This window comes from Ahaetulla prasina, chromosome 2 (genome assembly GCF_028640845.1).
Source record: "Ahaetulla prasina isolate Xishuangbanna chromosome 2, ASM2864084v1, whole genome shotgun sequence".
In the NCBI taxonomy this organism is placed as follows: Eukaryota; Metazoa; Chordata; class Lepidosauria; order Squamata; family Colubridae; genus Ahaetulla; species Ahaetulla prasina.
This window is the reverse complement of record NC_080540.1, coordinates 121,665,251-121,686,227: the sequence shown is the minus strand read 5'-3', so window position 1 is coordinate 121,686,227 and position 20,977 is coordinate 121,665,251. Positions and strand designations below refer to the sequence as shown.

Genomic DNA, 20,977 nt, shown 5'->3' with positions numbered 1-20,977 from the left:
GCCTTAAACTGCCTTTCCTTATTTGGCACTCTGCAGATGTGTTGGAAATAGCAAGTTCCACAGTTCTTTGTTAAGAAAGATTCATCAGCAAATCCACTGAAAGAGCTAATCATTGAATCTTAAGTATTCTTCAGATACATCATCTGCTTCATTGCCACAAGCGCTCAGCCAGTTAGTTAATCTTCTGCCTTTTAATTGATTATATACAAAATGAAATGTAGGAACACTGTATGTAACTCTACCACATATGGTTAAAAGGAAAAGCTATTCCTGGTTTTAGCAAAAGTCAAGCAAGTTAAGATGCAGGGCGGTGTTGTTTTTTTTTACTTTAATTTAAAGCAGCCAAAGGACAGTACATCTGGGCTACAACTGGGCTGCAACTGCAACAGGAAACAACCATGCAGCAGTATGGGCACATATATATAGGTTTGGAGGAACATATTACAACTCTGCTTCAAGAGCTGCACTCATTATCAGTTTGTTTCTGAGTCTATTTCAAGATGCTGATGGATGGAGGAGGAGAGGGAAAAAGAGATCTCCCACTTTTATTAATTTTTAATAAACTCAAGGTGGTGCCCTTCATGACAAGGGACTGGTATATTTGAGGTGTCACCTGTCCCCAATTTCATGTGTCCATCTCACAGACCCAGAGAGCACATGTTATGTCATCTAGGGAGTTCTGTCATCTAGGGAGCTACATTTGGTAGGCCCTGGGTGGTGGGCCTTTTTTGCAGTGGCACCTGTGTTGTGAAATCTTCTCCCCTGAGGTGAAGTTGGTCCATCTCTTCTGAGCTTCTGAAGGTCTTTCAAGACCTGGTTGCAGCCTGGTGACTCTGTGTAATGGGTGAACTAGTAAGGTGGCTTCATTATTATTAACCCTCCTCATGTACTGTGTCTTTGTTTTTGCTCTCTTTTTATAGCTTTTAATGTTAATGAAGACTAAAGAAATACACTAATGGTTTGGTGAAGGATGGCAGGGTTGTTTTCTTTTTTGCTAGACATCATCTCTTGGTATCTCTGTAACATGAATGTTATACTTGCAAAATTATTAAGTTTTTAAAAACCATTTCTACTAACCAAATGGTCCACATAAATACCCCTGTACACATACACACATTTCTGTCCCCATTTGAGTCCATTAATCAGTTGCTATTTTGTATTTCACAATAACATAAAAGACAACTCTGACAGACCTCATTTGTCCCAAACTTCAGGTCAGAAAATTAAGGAGACGAGGGGAGAGGAGGGGAGGGGAAGGGAAGGGAAGAGAAGGGAAGAGAAGAGAAGAGAAGAGAAGAGAAGAGAAATGTTCTGATCTCAAACCATGAAATACTGATTCAGTTTGAAGACAGATGTCCCATCTCAGTCAGCTGGTGTTTTCTTACCTCAGACCTCTTGTCAAGGCACTGAATTGCTAATACATCAATTAGCTAGATATCAAATTTTTCCACTATTATTTTTATCATTGTGGTATTATGTTATAAGTTCAAGGAGGCTTAGAGGGAGATTGTCCTTCATTTTGTTCCCATATACTAACCTGTAAAATACTATAGGCTATGCTGAGACAGAATGACTTACTCCTGTAAGTTTCCATGGCTGGAGATAGACTTAAGCCTCAAGTCCAAGTACAGTACCTCAGTCAGAGGGTGGAACAATAATAGCATTTAGAAATGTGGAATTTATGCCTCGGAGCAAGCCTCTCTGAGGTTTTAAGGTACTTTGGCAATACTTAACATGCTACATTGCAAAGATTTTGGATGACAGTATCTATAATCTGTTAATAGTGCTCCACAGAGACAGCAGTTGATTCAAATACCTGAAGAGTATTAGGATGTCTGCCCTGTTCTAAGTAATTATTTGAGAACAATAACCAAGATTCCACTTTTAGGTTATGAATGCTTTGATTACATAGCGGAAAAGTATTATTCATATTGGATAACTTTTTCCATGGAGATAAAATCTACTACAATGAAGGGAATAAGCTAATATTGGAAGTCCACCTTTGTTATAAATGGTTATAAATGCAATGTTGCCATACTCCACTGATTGACAATGAGTTCAGCAAATTTCATTCACATTTTTTATAATTTTGGGTCTATTTTGCCTGAAACAATATATTAGCAATAGGTTTAGTGAGCTTTCAGGATAACACAATTAGTAGTTTCTCTGCCAATCACTGACCTTTCCAGACATCTTTAGTTTTTGATTAAAAGAAACAGAACACAGGTCTTCATGCATGCGGTCCAACAACCACAGAAGGAACTCCAGGGCATCATGTTGAGCATTTCCGCGAAACTGTGCACCATATTTAGAGACAACATTCTGCAATGAAAACAAGTGAAGAGACTTATTATTTTTATCTGAAGTGATAAAGTTGCTCTAGTATTAAAATACATTCTTGATCTTTTCTTTTCTCCCCAAAATTGGCTAAACGAATGATTATATGGACTATGCATATGATTCATCAAGATCCATATTCTGTACAAAAGACCAACCATAATAAATATTATAAGATTATCTTCATGTATATATACTGGGGAAAAAATCTTGTATGGAGAACATTAGGAACTGAGATCTAGATCTTGTCTTATCTATTCATTACTACTAAAATTCTTAAACTATGAAAACTCTCATTCCCTCAACTTTTTGCTGGGTGAAACAGTGGATTGTAGGACAACAATTTTACAAAGTATGGTGGTGTATCAAAAAATTAGAATCCATGACTCCCATAGAATTGAAATTTTGCAAATTTTAAAAAATATTTTATGGTATAAACATCATAAAAGAGTTTATGACATAATACAAAATGTTGTAAAATATTTCCTATGCTGATGCTTGAATGGAAGAAGAAATCAGAATGACACTGTGAACTGATTAGACCTTACTGTGACCTTTTTACAAGAATCTCGCCAGACTGATTGCACTCTCTGGGGCAGGGGTCCCCAACCCCCAAGTTGTGGCCAACTACTGGGCCATGGCCTAGTCACAACCAGGGTGTGCAAGCGGCAGGCCGATGCACCCACACGCATGCACAGCTTGACTCACTCAACTGGCGGGCCGGTGCATATGTGCATGTACATGCAGTCCAACTTGCAGTTTAGCTGTGTGTGCATGTGTAAGCATGATTGCCCACCACTTGCATGAGTCAAGCTGCACATGCATGCGTGCCACTTCATTGCTCGCGCAACCCGGTTCCCCTCCCTCCCCCACCCAGCCGAGTCACCGAGCTGTACAGACTGGGGACTGCTGCTCTGGGGAACAACCAGATAAAGGCCCCAAGTCACTTCCTTCTCCTGCAGGGGCACAAAGCTAGCCAGTCTCTTAATTCCATTCCCCACTCTAGCTGCAGATTCCACCACAGCTTTACAGTTCAACCTGGGCTATTTTCAAGACTGATACATCTCTGGATGTATCCCAACTTTTCCAGTGAATTTTTAACATTAAAAAGTTCTGTCATTGTTGAAGGCACTGAGGAATCTGGTAAGGAAATATCTCCAAACAGATGATCCAGTGAATCATAGGCTCTCCAGTCCTTACTATAGCCCTGTGAGGATAAGATATCTGGGACTTGAAGGCTCCACATTTGACTAGACTAAAGTTACCCAATTGAGATGAGACAGTGAGATCTAATCAAGTCCAATCCTTTATTTGTTTATATCTAGTAGACAGAAACTTGCCAAGCTAAAACTATAAAGTCTTTAAGCTACTGGATATATTCTGAGAGATTTTAGAGTGGTGTTACCCTGAACTTCTTCATCTCACCCCCACCCAGCTTGGAACTATAGTCTCTTGGTCCAGGATCTCTTTCTGGGAATGCTCTGAGGCGACCAAATCCTTCCCCTCTGCTGCTAACAGGTGCACATTCCATTTTATGAACAGAGATTTGAATCCAGGTTCCAACCTGGCCCATCTGATATCTTATTAATGTCTATGTTGCAATTTATATGCTTCTTTATTACAGTAGATCACCCAGGTATCATAGAAAACCAAAACGTATGAAGTGTAGCCCTATCATTGTCACTGCTATTTTGCACTCCTGTTGAAAAACACAATCATTTAAAAAAAAAATCCCAAGGGATCTCAGTCCCTAAATCATGAAATGTATCCCTTTACACCTTGAGTTCTACCAACATTTGGCAAAGAAGCAACATATTTAATACTAGCACAATAAGCAGAGATGCTTATTAAATTGATCCCTGGTGGGGCTCAACAGGAGAAAACATAGGTTCTGCCTGCCACTGATCTGCCAAACAGTTGCCATGACAACTAACTCTACATTGTTAAGAACTCAGAAGGAAATCACCCCCCACCCCCCACATAACATGTCTGTCAGGGCCACTTTACTCTTTTTCTTTCAAGCATTTTCGACTTAGTGCTCCCGTTCCAGTCCAATGTTCTTCAGTTCCCGAGTGAACAAATCCTCCTGAACCACAAAACTGAACAGCCACTTGCTGTCCTTTGGAAACAGAGGGGAAGTTTGGAAAATCCAATTTTCTCTGCTAAAAGAGGACTCCGTTCGGTAAGCCGTTTCAGTCAGCTGGACAGAAATGTTTCTGAAGCCCAAGGCATCTCCTTCAAAAGATGCAGGAAAGCTTTTCTGCTTTCTGGCAATGCATCTCTGTCTTTAACACCTGTGTGAATGGAAAAACTCAACCAAACAAATTTTTGCACTGGGAAAGGTGACCATTTCAGAATTTCAGCCTCTCATCTAATTGTTCAAAGTCACAGAAATCCTGCTAGGGAAAGAAAAAGAAAGGGAGGCAGAGATGCCATTTGAAAGCCTAGTCTTCCCTAATACAGGCAGTATTAACAATACTGTACCTCGACTTAACAATAGTTCATTTAGTGAGCATTCAAAGTTTCAACTCCTACCCTCAAAACGACGCTACAGAGCATTGCACACCAGAACAACTAGACACAAGAACAGTTTCTTCCCGAATGCCATCACTCTGCTAAACAAATAATTCCCTCAACACTGTCAAACTATTGACTAAATCTGCACTACTATTAATCTTCTCATCGTTCCCACCACCCTTCCACTTATGACTGTAACTTTGTTGCTTGTATCCTTACGATTTATATTGATATTGCTTCCTGATTGCTTATTTGTACCCTATGACTATCATTAAGTGTTGTACCTTATGATTCTTGATGAACGTATCTTTTCTTTTATGTACACTGAGAGCATATACACCAAGACAAATTCTTTGTGTGTCCAATCACACGTGGCCAATAAAAAATTCTATTGTGTTCTATTCTACAACGGCAGTGAAAAAAGTGACTTACAACCATTTTTCATACTTACAACTGTTATAGCATCCCCATGGTCATGTGATCAAAAATTCAGACACCTGGCAACGGATGCATATTTATTACGATTGTGTCCCAGGGTATGCGATCCCCTTTTGCGACCTTCTGTCAAGCAAAGTCAATAGGGGAGCCAGATTCATTTAACAACCCTGTCACTAACTTAACAACTGCACTAATTCACTTAACAGCTGTGGGAAGAAAGGTTGTAAAATGGGGCAAAATTCACTTAACAAATGCCTCACTTAGCAACATAAATTTTGGGCTCAATTGTGGTCATAAGTCGAGGACTACCTGTATGTAGTCCTTTAAAAGTGTTAAACGAAAACAACCATTGGATATCCTAATACATCCAGTCCAAGCCATCTACAAGGTGCTAGTAGGATTATATTCGTCCCATGTTCTTTTTTCTCAAACAGGTGCTCTGGCCATACACAAGCAGAATAGAGGCAGTTCTTAGCTTCCCATCCTCTGAGATTTTCCAGCATTTCTTTATATACTGAAGCATTCCTCAAGGATGTATCTCCTGAATAAAATACTAAAGATATATTCTGCCATCTCCCCGCTCTTCCATATACCAACCTCCTCCCACATGTTCTATTGTTCCTTAAATTCTGTACGCTCATTTAACTGCAGCATGTAGGATGCTGAGATGGGCCTGCCAAGAATCTGCAAGTACAGACGCAAGGCACAAAAAGAGATTGTGAAAAGAAAGATGCTATGCTTCTGAAAATGAAGAATTTGAAGGTTTGCTTTTGGTAGTTTTGGCAGAATATGCACTGATTTATCAGTAACATGAGCATGATAAAAATAAATGAATATACATATAAGTATGCATGTATACTGTATTTGAAGATTGTCCATCATTCTAGCTAACACCATAAGCTGCTTCAGATGGGTTTCAAGGGTTATCCCAATTTTTTTTTTCTTACGGTTTCAAAGGAGTTCTTGAAATTCAAAAACTTGCACTGCTCTCTTATAACTTTAGGCAGCTTAATAAAGATATTCTCTCTGTGGATTTTTTTTTCCTTTTAGCCAACATGGCCATTATTGCTTTCATAAATCAACAAACAGATAGTGACAATACATGAATTCATTCAGTTTTGATGAAATGGGAGATGGACTCTTCTCACAATCTGCAAAATCAGTTGGGGTAGGAAAGAAAAGGACCATTTCAAAAGAGGAAGGAAGAAGGAAGGGAATAAGGCACCTTTCCTATTGCATAGTAGAAACTAGTGAAAAGTAGCTTTTCTCATCCCTCTGCATGGCTGACTTTGTGATGCAAAAGATGGTGGCAAGTTTGAAAACCAACTAAAGAACATCAAATGTTCAGTGTTGAAGTCAACAAACACTTTTTGAGTTGTAAACTGAAAAAGAAGATGCGAAACAGAAAGGGGAAGGGAATTGTCTCATGTGGCTTTGGAATTTTAGTTTTTATGTCTCTTTTCTGATATTTAACAGTCCAACATTTAGCATGAATCCTCTGATGGCTTTTCAGAAAACATAGGTAGTTTTCAATTTACAGCCATAATGGAGCCTATTATTATGGTCATAAATTGTGACAATTGTAAAGTGGGTAACTCATGTGACCGACCTGATTCTACGACTTTTTTTTGTATTCATCAGGTGAATCAATTCTTCACTATGGGCCAGTTTTGCCCCAAACAGGAAATAAATGCCAGTTTTCAGCAATAAATATAAAACACAGTCACATAACCGTGGGATGGTACAAACGGTTATATATGCGGGCCAGTTGAGCACTTGAAATGTGGTCACATCACCACTGAAGGAGGGGCGATGACCATCAGAACTAGGTTGTAAATACTATTGTAACTTCAACCTGTCATTAAGCAACTGGGTGTAAGTCAAGGACTACCTGGTAATGTGTTTTGCAAGACAGAAGTGGCCCTGCACTAGAACTATCTAAAAAAGAAAGAGTAGCGGTGTTTATTACATACACCACAGGTGTCAAACTCACCACATCACGTGACATTTTCCCCATTTACGGAGCTATGTGGGTGTGGCCTCCACATGACGGACACCCCTGACCGACACTATGATGTTCACGGCCAGCCAGAGCTTCCTCTTTTGTTTCTTTTTTGGCATTTTGATTTTTTTTACTCCAAGCAGCAAAATATCTTGGTTCAATTCTGGATTTTGCAATACTGTACACAATTTGTGTGTGGAATATTAAGGGGCGTGCATAAGTGCACCAACATGCCTACGATCCCTGTCCTAATGTTTTCTTTTATTCATATACTTTACATGTATTTATAATTATGTTTACACTTGTATCTGTCATAAAATATATGCTTGATGAAATAAATAAATAAATAAACAAATAAATTAAATAAATAAATAAATACAATTCAACTGCTGTCATGGAAGAAGCCATACCTGATGAAATTCTCTTTCAAAGAACTCCAAGATTTCTCATAGGTGTAAATAGGATGCCTCAATACAACCATCTAGGCCACAAGTTATATATTATTTCTTGCTTTCCAATCCTAAATCTGGGCCACACTATGATACCCCAAAAGTTAACATACATGGTTAAATCCCATACTCTCCTCAAGCAAAGCTTCTTGCCCATTCTCTATGGATACACTAAAGAGCAATTAAAAGCTAACAAGCGCTTGATTGTTAATACATTTACACAGCATACGGAGTGTTAACGGATCTGCCCTCCAGTTATTTATTTGTAGTGAAGCCTCAGCAGGTAGCTTATCGCTGAAACCTTATGGTTACAAAATAAGCATTCTATTAAACAACAATTAAATAACACACTTGCCTGGAAATATTGCTATAATAAAGCATTCTTGTCAGCTATTTCCCCACTCACTATATGTATTGCAAAATAACAGGCAATTATAATCAAAATTGCTATTATACACAGTTCTGAAAAATATGGGTTACTTTAAACAATGTGAGTTATTATATGAGTATGAAGCTACTGGACTAGAGGTCCCTAAATTCCTTGCAATCTAAAACATCCTTAGTTCAGATTATTAGACTTCAGCCTAAAACACCCATAGAGCACAAGACTGTTGATGTTTGGGCTAGGCTGTGCAAATGCATTTTTAAAGGAGAGGGCTTTGATCAATATTTTATCAAAAATTGTTATCATACATAAAATAGTCATTTGTTTCAAAACAGAATTTCCAGTTTTTAAGAAAATATTGTCCACAATATATTTTTTTCTTTAAGAGAGATGCCCGGCTTTATTTTCTACCACTCCTGTGCCTCCTGTTGACTGCAGAAAATAAACAAAGAAGACATGGAAATAAAATTATGGGGAAAGTGTCACCTAATGCATCATCATTAGGGAGATAAAGATCTCTAGTTTTCCAGATAGGGAAATTGAGATAGTGATCTCTAGTTTTCCAGGTCTATGGAGATGTGGCTGATTCAGTATAGGTTTGAACAAGCAGTGTGTGACTAAAATATGGTTTGTATAACATGAGAACTTGTATATACTCTTATCAGATTACTGGTCAGTATTGCAGACACTAATTGATAGTGATTCTCAGGGACTATGAAAACTAGGATATTCTGCCTGGGCCATACAACATAGCTTCAGTCCTAAATTGTGTTAAATGATATAACCAATACATGTGAACTTCTGTCCATTCTGGAATTACTAATGCCCTAATCACACAATCTCTGTATCTCTGTTTTATCACCTTCCTGGCATCATGCTGGCAAAATTCAGCAACAAATCATCGAATATCAGTGATGTAATTTCTTGCCACTTTCTAAATCAGTAGGGGTACGGCGAGAGAGAAATAAAGAATAGGTAGTCCTCAGTTTATGACTGCAATTGAACCTGGAATTAAAGCCATAAATCATGTCAGTCATTAAGCTAGCTACCATGTGAACATGCCCAATTTTACAAATCTTTTGAGAAAGGACAAAAAAGAAATGAAAAGAAAAGTTCTATCACATTATTTGAATGAACTAAAGATTAAAATCATTAGAAGAAAGGAATATAAAGTTAGTTTATTTGATCAAGATTAAAAGTACATATATTATTATTTCTGGTTTCCCTTAATGGACTTCTGCTGATCCCAAGGCTGAAATGGCAATTATTTATTTATTTGTTTATACATAAGAAATGGAACATGGGATAATGACAGCAGAAAAGTTACTAAAATTGTCTACACTTGCTGTGATGAAGATTGGATGTCACTTCTTTATATATTTCTTTTCTCTTTATTACATTCCTACATTTCTTTTCTCTTTATTACATTTCTACATTTCTTTCTCTTTTTCTTCTCTTTTTTCATTGCACTTTTTATTCTTTCTACTCTTCTTTTTAGTCTGTATTAATTTTTGCTACTAATCATAATCTTTAATAAAATTATTTTTAAAAATAGAACCAATTCTTATAGTAGTTTACTACTAATTTTTTTAATCTGGTTTTTCATACAGGAGTTCAGGGTACTGTACATAAAGCTCCCTATTTTTTCCTCCCACAAAAAGAATCTTACAAATTAGGTTGGACTGAGATAGAATCACTGGTCCAGAATGGAATCTGCATGAATAATGTTCTTAAACCTAAACTCCCATTTTTTGGTGGGGGAAAGAGACAGTACAGGACTCTGACAGGAAACAGAAAGTTGAAATATAGGAGTGATCATGACCTGAGCAACACTTTTCCTTTAAAAGCAATCTTTTCTTTCATTATATCCATGTTGTCCAGGAATGTGGATGTTGTTGTCTCACACCCTCTCTCCTGCCAGGGGTGTTTCATATCCACCTCCTCCTCCTAATGCCAGTTTTAACTTGTTGATAATAGAGGCTTGGGCAGTAGCTTTTTTCAAGCATTCTGTGATTCTTGAGTGTACATTTGTTGTCTTAATTAGCAACATATATTGGTTTGGAAGGAGAACCTTATCTTTCTCAACAAAGCTTCCACTTGAAAGTATAACTCGAGGTCTCTTAACACTCTCAGACAGTAGCCACATAGTGTTAGGAGTTCAGGTTGTGCATGAGATAGGTTTAATATTTGCAACTTGATGCTGCTGCTGCTATTATCATCTACTTAAGGCCAACCCATGCTACAATCTAATAATGGGTTCTGATCCTTAACTGAAGACAATGTCAGGACAATAGTCAATCAAAAGCACCACTTGGGACAAGGAAGTACCAATAAACTAGATGAAATAGAATGTACAGTACAATATATTAAAATATAAATGTATTCTGCAGATAAAAACATTTGTAGTTTTTAGTGGGTTTTTTTTTTAAATCCCCACAGATTTAAGCCACAATTACTGGACTGTTGGGGAAAAAAATCTGTTTCTGAATGTCTAATGTGAAATTTATCCTTCTCCCCAAAGTACTTCATTTATTGTTGATAAAGGATCTGCCAGAAGAGTAAAAAGGAAGGTCAGCAGCAGCAGCATTACAATGGAAAATGATATTACTGCCATGAACATAGCTGAAACACGGCCAATAAATAAACATGAACCAAAGAGTCTCACAAAGGCACAATAAGGTTTATGGGCATCGTAGTTTGACATTTCTAGAGAAGTGCCAGGTTCTGAAAACCTAAAACCATCACAGATACTTGGGCAGGGACCAGCTGCTCATTCATCCAGTGCTTTCTGACTGGCTCTCTAGTTACAATAATGTGAGAATAGTGTAAACTATTTTTTTGGCACAGGGCGATCAGAATATGCCAAATGTTCAAAGAAGCCATTGTAAACAAGAGAACAGTTTCAGGCTCTTATAGGAAAAATATAAATTATAGCACACAGCAGTCCTTTATCTCGATATGATTATTTGTATACTCTTACAGTAACAATTTCCCAGGCCAGCACTAGAGTTCTAGTACCCATGACTTACATCTGCGTGAGGCAAATGGGAAATTAGCACTTCAGGAGTGGGGGGGAATTAGGCCATGCCAGCGGTGGTCCAAGGCACACATGTGCAGCTTGACTAGCAGGAGTGGCGGGCCGGCAGGCACACACACAATTGCCCACTAGCCTGCTGCTTGTGCAAGTTTAGCTCATGCACTCCGGCCAGCCATTTGCCCCAGTGATTGGGGACCCCTGCAATAAAATACACACCAAATAAGAGTAATCTATTATGGTAAAACTGAATCTTTTCATGTTTCAAGAGCTAGGACCACATGTCATGTAAAATGCACAAATAATATGTTCAGTGGTGAGATTCAATTTTTTTTTACTAACGGTTCTGTGGGCGTGGCTTGGTGGGCATGGCATGGTATGGTGGGTGTGGCAGGGGGAGGATAGTGTAAAATCTCCATTCCCACCCAACTCCAAGGGAAGGATACTGTAAAATCTCCATTCCCTCCCCACTCCAAGGAAAGTTACTGCAAAATCCCCATTTCCTCCTGATCAGCTGGGACTCAGGAGGCAGAGAATAGATGCGGGTGGGGCCAGTCAGAGGTGCTATTTACCAATTCTCTGAACTATTCAAAATTTCCACTACCGGTTCTCCAGAACTGGTCAGAACCTGCTGAATACCACCTCTGAATATGTTGCTTATGTGTTATCTGAAGATGTTTTTTAAGGAGAAATACTCAGGTGTCACATATATACAACAGAAGGTGTCATCAATTAAGGCAATGCAAATAGGCATCTGAAACAAAATGCTTAATAATAATAGTAATATAGGGAAAGTGGTTGTGTAGTATAGGCTAATACTTGGAAAAATGTGCTCTCTATCGAGGTATTTTTTTAATAAAGTTGCATATTTTTAGCATCCAGTTTAGCACTACCCCAGGAGTTGTGTTAAGTCCCCTCCATCTTCCCCTCCACCAAAAATTGTAAAGATTCGTCTCCTTTTTTTGGCAAGCTTTTAATTGTTCATTCAATTTTAAAATTCATTTTATTTTAACTCATAGCCATTTTGAGTACTCATTTGAGGAAAGAGGGTATAAAATGATACAAATACATTACAATAATTCAATCAAGGCATCATTTTAAAGCTCTGGTGTATTGAGTGTGAGAAGGAGGGAGGGAGGGAGGGAAGGAGGGAGAGGGAGAGAGAGAGAAAGAGGGAAGGGAAGGAGGAAGAGAGACTGCATTTTGTTATTTCTTGTTTATTGTAGGAGGCACCCAGAGTTGATTGAATTTGGGTGGCATCCAAACTGAATAAATGAATAAACCAAAAATAGTAGTGGATGAACCTCCAGGACTCAGCACAATAGAGTTGGATCACATAGCACAACTAAAATATGCGTCAGATGAGGAAGACAAACCCTCATATTTCATAGGAGTATGAAAACTGAGGTAGAACACAATAGGGAAATAGTTACTCTATGCACAGCAAGGGCCAGAAGAACAAATTGGAGAATTCCACAGTCTCATAGATGAAGGATATCATTTCCTTTCTTAGGCTTAAAATATCCTGACTTTTAAAATGTTGCTATGAAGGACAAGCATTATGCATTAACAAGAGCTTATTATTTATTTATTTATTTATTTTATTAGATTTCTAGACCGCCCTTCTCCCGAAGGACTCAGGGCGGTGTACAGCCAAGATAAAAATAAACAATATACAATTAAAAATAGATTAAAAAACTTATTATACAGTTAGGCCGATAAATTAAAATATATAATCTAAAAACCCCAATTTAAAACTAAAAAAATTAAATTTAAAATCTCCCCAATTTAAGAAAGCCTCGCGCGAACAAACAAATATGTTTTCAGTTCGCGGCGAAAGGTCCGAAGGTCAGATATTTGGCGTAAACCGGGGGGAAGTTCATTCCAGAGAGTAGGAGCCCCCACAGAGAAGGATCTTCCCCTGGGGGCCGCCAGCCGACATTGTTTGGCGGACGGCACCCTGAGAAGTCCCGCTCTGTGTGAGCGTACGGGTCGGTGGGAGGCATGAGGTAACAGCAGGCGGTCCCGTAAGTACCCAGGCCCCAAGCCATGGAGCGCTTTAAAGGTGGTAACCAGAACCTTGAAATGCACCCGAAAGGCAACAGGTAGCCAGTGCAGTCTGCGCAGGAGAGGTGTTACATGGGAGCTACGTGGAGCTCCCTCTATCACCAGCAGCTGCATTCTGGGCCAACTGAAGCCTCCGAGTGCATCTCAAGGGGAGCCCCATGTAGAGAGCATTGCAATAATCCAGGCGAGAGGTAACGAGAGCATGAGTGACTGTGCATAGGGCATCCCGATCAAGGAAGGGGCGCAACTGGCGAACCAGGCGAACCTGGTGAAAGGCTCTCCTGGAGACGGCCGCCAAATGATCTTCCAGCGACAGCCGTGCATCCAGGAGAACACCCAAGTTGCGCACTCCCTCCTTTGGGGCCAATAACTGCTTCAACAGTCAGCTGCGGCTGCAGCTGACTGTATCAGGGTGCCGGCATCCACAGCCACTCGGTCTTGGAGGGATTGAGCTTGAGCCTGTTTCTCCCCATCCAGACCCGTACGGCCTCCAAACACCAGGACAGCACCTCGACAGCTTCGTTGGGGTGGCCCGGGGTGGAAAAGTACAGCTGAGTATCATCAGCGTACAGTTGGTATCTCACCCCGAAGCCACTGATGATCTCGCCCAACGGCTTCATATAGATGTTGAACAGGAGGGGCGAGAGAATCGACCCCTGTGGCACCCCACAAGTAAGGTGCCTCGCGGTCGACCTCTGCCCCCCTGTCAACACCGTCTGCGACCGGTGGAGAGATAGGAGGAGAACCACCGATAAACGGTGCCTCCCACTCCCAACCCCCCCAACCGGCGCAGCAGGATACCATGGTCGATGGTATCAAAAGCCGCTGAGAGATCTAACAGGACCAGGGCAGAGGAATAACCCCTGTCTCTGGCCCTCCAGAGATCATCCACCAACGCGACCAAAGCTGTCTCCGTGCTGTATCCGGGTCGGAAGCCGGACTGGAACAGGTCTAGATAGACAGCTTTATCCAGGTACTGGGGTAGCTGCCATGCCACGGCGCTCTCTACAACCTTCGCAGCTTCAAATCCAATTTAGCATTTTAGGATTTTTTAAAAACTGTGGCAGAAGCAACCAGGTGAGTCCATACTGGAGGCAGTGTTCAACAGGCAGGAAGCTGGTCGTGCCACACACCCCACCCCTAAGCCTGGATTCTTTTTTTTTTTTAACCTGCCCATTAGAAATAAAAAGAAAAGAACTTTAAAAAGATCACCCTTGTCTTCCCAGGGTAAGACTGTTTAAGAGAGTCCCTAAAGAGCTATTTCCCAAGTGATTAGACAATGGGGAAAATGTCTATGTACGATTCTGTGCAGTTGTTGCATTGTCAAGTCCTTCATAATCCAGAAATAGATGAAAAAGGCTCTGATAAAATTAGAAAAGGGCAGGTTGTGTTCTATCGTATAAATGTGAAACTGCCTGGGATGGTACTAGCACAGGAGAAATGGTCTCTCTTCTCCCCCTGGCTTTTCCTACACAATTTCCTTCCCTCTCCTGTGCTGTTTCCTAGAAACACAGCTCCTAGCGAACATCACTATTCAATATCATAATAAACAAACAGAGGGTGTGTATATGCCAAAGGCTCCTCCTATCAAACACTCTAACTTGAAATATGGTCTATGGCTCTAAAAGGAAGTTATCTACCTCTAGATTTTGGAACACAGAGATTAAGGTAATATTTTAATCTCTCATTCCCCTCCTCCCTTCCAAACTGTGTCTTGTTATTTATGTAAGAAATTATACAGACCACAGGGAGAAAAATTCACATTCCAGCCAGCAATGGGGGAAAATCTGATTACCTTGCATTCTTTTCTGAAATGGGAATGTTTCCATCATGTTCCTAAATTTTAAGTTCAAGCTTTAGCTATTCTAATTCTTCCTCTGAACTTCTTCATACATCGATTAAATCAATCAATCAATCAATCAATCCCATAAGAAGGCCACAGACTAAGAAGATACTTTTAAAAAGCGTGTGGCTGTGCAGGCTGACAGCAAGAGGGTCATAGAATTGGCTTATATTACATATATATCCATATTCTGCCTGGCGAAAGAGTAAGGCAGTGGATTTCAATGCAAAGCTGCACATGAGGTGAAAGTGATGGCAATGGAAGTCATCATTCGTTTCTTTAATCTTAAGTGCATGAATGAAACATTACAGTTCTCTGTGTGAGACGGTAATTATAAAGGGAGCCTAGAAAAAAGATTCCCTGTATTTAATAGGACTAATCCACTCTAAGTCATTATGCCAAAGAATGCAGGTTTCACTCCCAATCTACTGCACGTTCAACATTCCAACACACATTTCATCAGCTGAAGACTAGGAAGGCTTGCCTTCTACTCATTCTAACTATTGTAATCACTAGTAGTATATTCTGTAACTCTTAAGGACAAAATATTCTACCACATTTTCTGTAAAAGTAGGCATATGTGGAAAATAGTGATGCTATCCTTACACACATGCATGTTTCACTTCTGAGGGTTGAAATCAACTGAGAAATTTTAGTCTAGTGCTAACCTTGCAGCAATCTTACAAGAAAGATGCCATTATTATTATTTCCATATTGCAGATGATGAGATCAGAGATTTGTCCGAGACCAGGTGGAAAAGTCACAGCAGAGATGAAATTTGAATTATTAGATTTCTTATGCTTCAGGCTGCATCAGTTTCTATATAAACAACTTAAATTCACAGACTTTGCCCACCTACCCTGTCTATCTTCAGGATGAGTGCCTATTAAGAATACCTTTAAATTGCTGCACCAGGAATTAGTAGAGTGCCAAATATGGCAAGATGGGAAAAAAATGGCCATGTAGATGCAGCAACAGCTTCCTCATTTGTCAGATAACCACTGACTATTTCCACAAATAGGAAAACAAAAATAGGAAGCTTACAATTTTCCACAGAATATACCATGTTCTGACTGCAGCCTACACCATTAAAAACTATTCTTTGGAACTCTGGGAACATACAAGTATTTGTATCTAGAGTTAAGACCTTTAATGACTCATTTGACACATGTAAGCCATCACTTGATCTTTGATACATGAGTGGTCCTGAGCCTCAGTTTCTTCTATTTGCATCTATATAACTGTTGCCTTATCATTTGAATTTCCACCACCTTTGTATTTACCATAGGTTTCCAAAGGCTGTGGTTTCTCATCCTTTTGCATGTGAATGTGAACTAACATCTTATTAAACTGACTTACAGATTTAAGAAAAACATAGAAATAAATCAGCTATGCAACATTATGCCTTGTAATAAGGGATGTACAACTTGTTTACATTCTTCCCAAAGAGCATTTTAAAACTAAATATCGATATTGTTCTTGTTTCTGTTTTCCCTTGAGAAGCCTCAGTCTGGAGAATCTGAAACCTGAGTGTCTTATTTCTAAATCCTTGCCTGTAACCTAATATCCAACTGAGCATACAGACTCTTCCCAGGGCAATAAATAATAATAATAAAAAAAACCAGGAAGAAGTTAGAACAATTTCACCTTTGACAGAGGCTGCTGCATCAATAGGGAGAGACAAACACACATTTACCTATTATCAGCAGGACTGTCAAACAACAGAATTAGAAACGAGATTTCACCAAAGCTGAAAGAGCCTTTGACAGCCAGCAGCCAAACATGAGCTCCACAGGCAGAAGAGGCTCACCCCCAAAGAATCCAATCGGCCAACAAAAAGTGCCACATAATACCTTCAACAACAAACAAATAAAGTGGGAAGCCCTCAGCCCAGAGGCCCTCCTAATCCTATCTCATAGGCCCCCTTTTCTAGAGAACACATTATTCCCCAGATAGGAAATTCCAGCACACCAATTGTAATTTCTTCTTTTGAATGAGAGCCCTTTCCCACTGCTCCTCAATCTCACTGCAATAGGAGTACCTGACATCATCTTTGATTTGACCCAACGATACCCTGTTAAAAAAAGGTTCATCTAAACATGTTATCCTTGTTGTGGGAGAGGGAGGGAATTGGTTGGGGCTTTGTCTTATTTTACAGTTTTGCCTGGAAGGAGCAAAATATAAAGGGTTAGGATCCATTTCATGTTGTAAGAACTCTAGCTCAACCACATTTGGAATATGGTCCTTGATATGGTAAGCAAAGCTTAGTGCTGCCCTCAAGCTGATGGAAGTTGTACATTCCTTCTCTGCAGTGTCACCAATCCATTTTTTCCCCCCTCCACCCAAGAATTGCAGAAAATGTAAACAAACTGTGCTGGCAAACTTCTGGCTCTGGACACTTTCATAGCTTCCTAGGGACATTCCTGCAGAGCAGGCCTAGCATCACTTGCTCGATTAAACAGAGGAGAAAAGCCCAAAGGCAAGCAGCACACAAGATCCCCACCCTCTCCTTAGGAAACATGAATATCTCTTTGTCACTCTGAGGTTTCTCAGCAACTGGTTTGGACTGACTTTACCTCTCCAGTTTCCTTCTACTTGTTTTCTTTCTTTCTTTCTTTTTTTTAATCTCTCGCTCTTCATGAGCTCAGGTAACAACAAAGAACCCTGATTGTCTGTGCCTAGTTGGAAATCTAGGAGGAAAAGGGAGAAGGACTCGCTCACACAGATCTGTGCTTTTGATCTAAAATCAGCACCTGAGGGACATTGTGATGAAAAGCCCCTCCATCCCCACTGGCTTGCGATTAGCACAGCGCTCTGCGAGAAGAAGGCTGTGAAAGAAGGTGACCCAGCTTGATGCTCTTGTTCCTCTGATCTTTGTTCCCAACCCGCAGGTATACTTTGTCTGCTTGGCTGCCCCAATATCATTTGGGGTTCAACATAGGCAGGGAGTTGCAGCGCTCCTTCTTAGTAATAAATCTCTCTTTTTCATCTTCAAAGGTCTGGAGCAAAGTTGAGCACTACAAAATTGAGCAAAGCTTCTGAGACAATCAGTATTTGATATTTACTTCTCTAGCACAATAGTTGTTATGGTCTTTACCCAGAAAGGGGAAAAATAGGACTGTTTGTAACAGCCAAGCACGTCTTTTCCAAACCTGTCACTTGCTTGATAAGTTATAATCACTGCTCTCTGAGTTGCGTGAGTTGATAGTGTGAGCCAGGAACTGTGGAAATTATAAGAGAGGCTCAAGCATGACAGTCATCACTAGGCATCCCCTCCTTGGAATGGCAAAGATTTTTCTATTATCCTCTGAGGCTTAAACCAACAAACTTCCAAGAAATAGTCTTTATTCTTTCACCAAATTCTAAGGGGGGCAAAAACACAGGCAGCTGTCTAACCCAAGCTCCATAGATACACTACATAAAACCACTGTATTTGCACATAATATAAAGCAGGTAAGTAAGTGCCTTTAATAATTGTCTACTTTTAGCCCCCAGGCTAGACTAGTTTCCCAATAAAACGGACCTCCCTCCCCAACCTCGAGTAACACCAACGCGAATCTCTTGGGCCGGCTTTGATGTACTCCTATTATCAACACAGTCTCTTTCCCTCTAGCTGGCAATGATTCTGTCTTTAGTTGCATCGGTGTGCGTTTGTGCTGCTACTCCTCCCTCTCGAAATCGGACTGCACGGGAATGGCAGGCAGTTTACTTTAAAAAGCGTGGCGGCTAGGGAGAGAAAAACACGAGTGAGCGATCCTCCCAATTTTTAAGTAAATGGAGCCGTTTCCCGCCAGCTGCTTATCTCAAAGGGCGCCGCCAGAGTTGGAACAATGCATGAAGACCAATCTTTTGGTTTCTGCCTCAGATTCCGGCGGAGTTTTACATTAACTCGATCTTATTACGCTCAGCAACTGGAGAAGGTCACGCTGTTTCGGCACTTACAACCCTGGGAGTTAAACACGAAGCCCCGAAACGGACTTTATCGGTAGATTACAAGCAGTTCGCAAGCGTTCAGACACATTTAGGCATTAATGATTCCCTACGCAGCTTCTCAACCGACAGCCTAAAGTCCTACAGACAAGGACCCAGTGTAGGTAACGAGCAATCCAGGTACGCTTGGATAGCTCGCCCCTTCTCGTCTCCCGTGGACCCTACCTTGAAGTCTGCGGAGAGCTGCGGGGTGTACTCCAGAGTCCAGAGCGCGCGTAGAAGCGCTGCCAAGTGCCGGGTGACTTCTCCGGTGGCGGCTTTCGATCCAGGTCTGCCTGGACTCGGTGGATCGGGCAAAGCCAGCAGGAGGAAGGCGGCGAGGAGCTCGGTGTGGCTCAGGCACTGCACCACGGCGTTCAGGAAACACGTGTTGCCGTGATTCTTGAGCCCCTGCGCGCCGGGGGTGAGCGGGCGCGGATCCCCGGAACTGGCCGCAGGAGGGGGGCTCAGCGCGCCCGAGCCTAGTCGGACGCCGCTGCCGCCACCTGCTTGACCGCGCTCGGAGCCGAGCGGCCGCTTAAAGCCGCCTTCGTCGTCTTCCGCCTCAGCGCTTTCCCGTCGTTGCCGCTGCTGCCGCCGCCGCCGCGCCCCCCGCAAAGTTTGCAGGAGCCGCCGAGCCAGTTTGCCGAAGGCGCGCGCAGCTCGGCGCTTTCGGCCGGCGCCGCTGGGATGGTGAGCCGAGGTCCGGGCCCTCCCCTGAGGGGTCTGAGTACCGGGCCCGGGCTTATCCTCCGCCTCGAGTTCGCCCATCGGAGCTCGGCTGCGGCGGTCCGCTCCTCGGCCAAGTGTTGCCGACAGCCGCTTCCTCCTCCTATGCTACCTGCGCTCTCCGCCTCCCGTGAGCTCCGAGACTCTTCGCCCGGCCCCCACGGCTGCCGGCTGGGCAGGGCAGGGCAGGGCTGGGCGGGGAGACAGAGAGGAGCGGGTCGGGCTCATGACGGGGGGCAGGCGGCCATCCTCCTGTGCCCTGCCGCGCCGAAGGGCACGTTGCTTTTCCCGCCTCCGGAGTTCCCCGCCGGATCCAGAGCGCCAGACGAGGCTTTACTTTGAAGGAGCCGAGCCACAAGCGCCTCCTTCGGGTTTGGCGCTCATTCGCCGGGCGGGTTCAACGCGGGAAAAGGCTACAGTTTTGCGGGCGAGGCATTGCTGTTGCTGCTAAGTAGCATCCTGTGGATCGGATCGACGAGGCCGGTGCTACCATCAAGAGTTGGACGCGAGGCAGGGCGGCCTTCGCTGAGCCGTCTCAGCTGCCGCTTCCCGATCCCGACCCGTTCCTTGTGGGGCTGCTCAGCCGCTGCACGCGTGTGCCAAATTCCACGATCGATTGGGTGGGGCGGGGTGTTCGGCGAGGCCTTGTATGTGCTTGCGACTGTGAATCAGCGGGAATTTTGGTCTGCCGGCTGGGTTTACTGTAGCATATCTCGGATGGAGGAGATGGGCGTCATTTTGGACATGAAGAGAAGCAGAGCAGGAAAGGACTTCCTTTTATTACAGGCAACTTCTCTGCTTGGTTCTCCCAATATGCTGGAAAGGCCCCCAATGCCCACGAGTATTAGTTTGGACATGGCATATTAGGCAAACTACACCCAAGCAGTCATATTTTACCTTCCAGTCAGTTTCTTGGTTTTCTGGGCAATGTTTCAGAAGTGGTTTGCCATTGCCTGCTTCCTGGGGCTGAGTGATTGGTCCAAGGTCACCCAGTTGGGTCAGTGTCCACAGTACGATTGGAACTCAGAGCCTCCCAGTTTCTAGCCAAAGGCCTTAACCACTATACCACATTGGCCCTGTGAACTTAGCCAACCTAAAAGTTTTCATTTAGCTGCTTGCCAAAATGAAATAAAAGCTCCTCACAGTTTGGAATCCATAGCAAGACGTGGGTATGCCATTCCAGCATCTGCCTTCCAAGAGCAAAATG

General features: G+C 42.0%; 1 protein-coding gene across 1 annotated transcript in view; it reads right to left on the bottom strand.

The window, feature by feature from the left end:
* The window catches only part of USP43 (ubiquitin specific peptidase 43), a 137,233-nt gene extending 116,901 nt beyond the window's left edge, over positions 1–20,332 (bottom strand). The window contains exons 1-2 of the mRNA XM_058166753.1: positions 19,228–20,332; positions 2,182–2,322 (exon numbers count right to left, since the gene is read on the bottom strand). Coding sequence (XP_058022736.1) covers positions 2,182–2,322; positions 19,228–19,812 — 726 coding nt within the window. The 5' untranslated portion in view covers positions 19,813–20,332. The remainder of the gene's footprint in view (positions 1–2,181; positions 2,323–19,227) is intronic.
* Between the last annotated feature and the right edge of the window lie 645 nt (positions 20,333–20,977).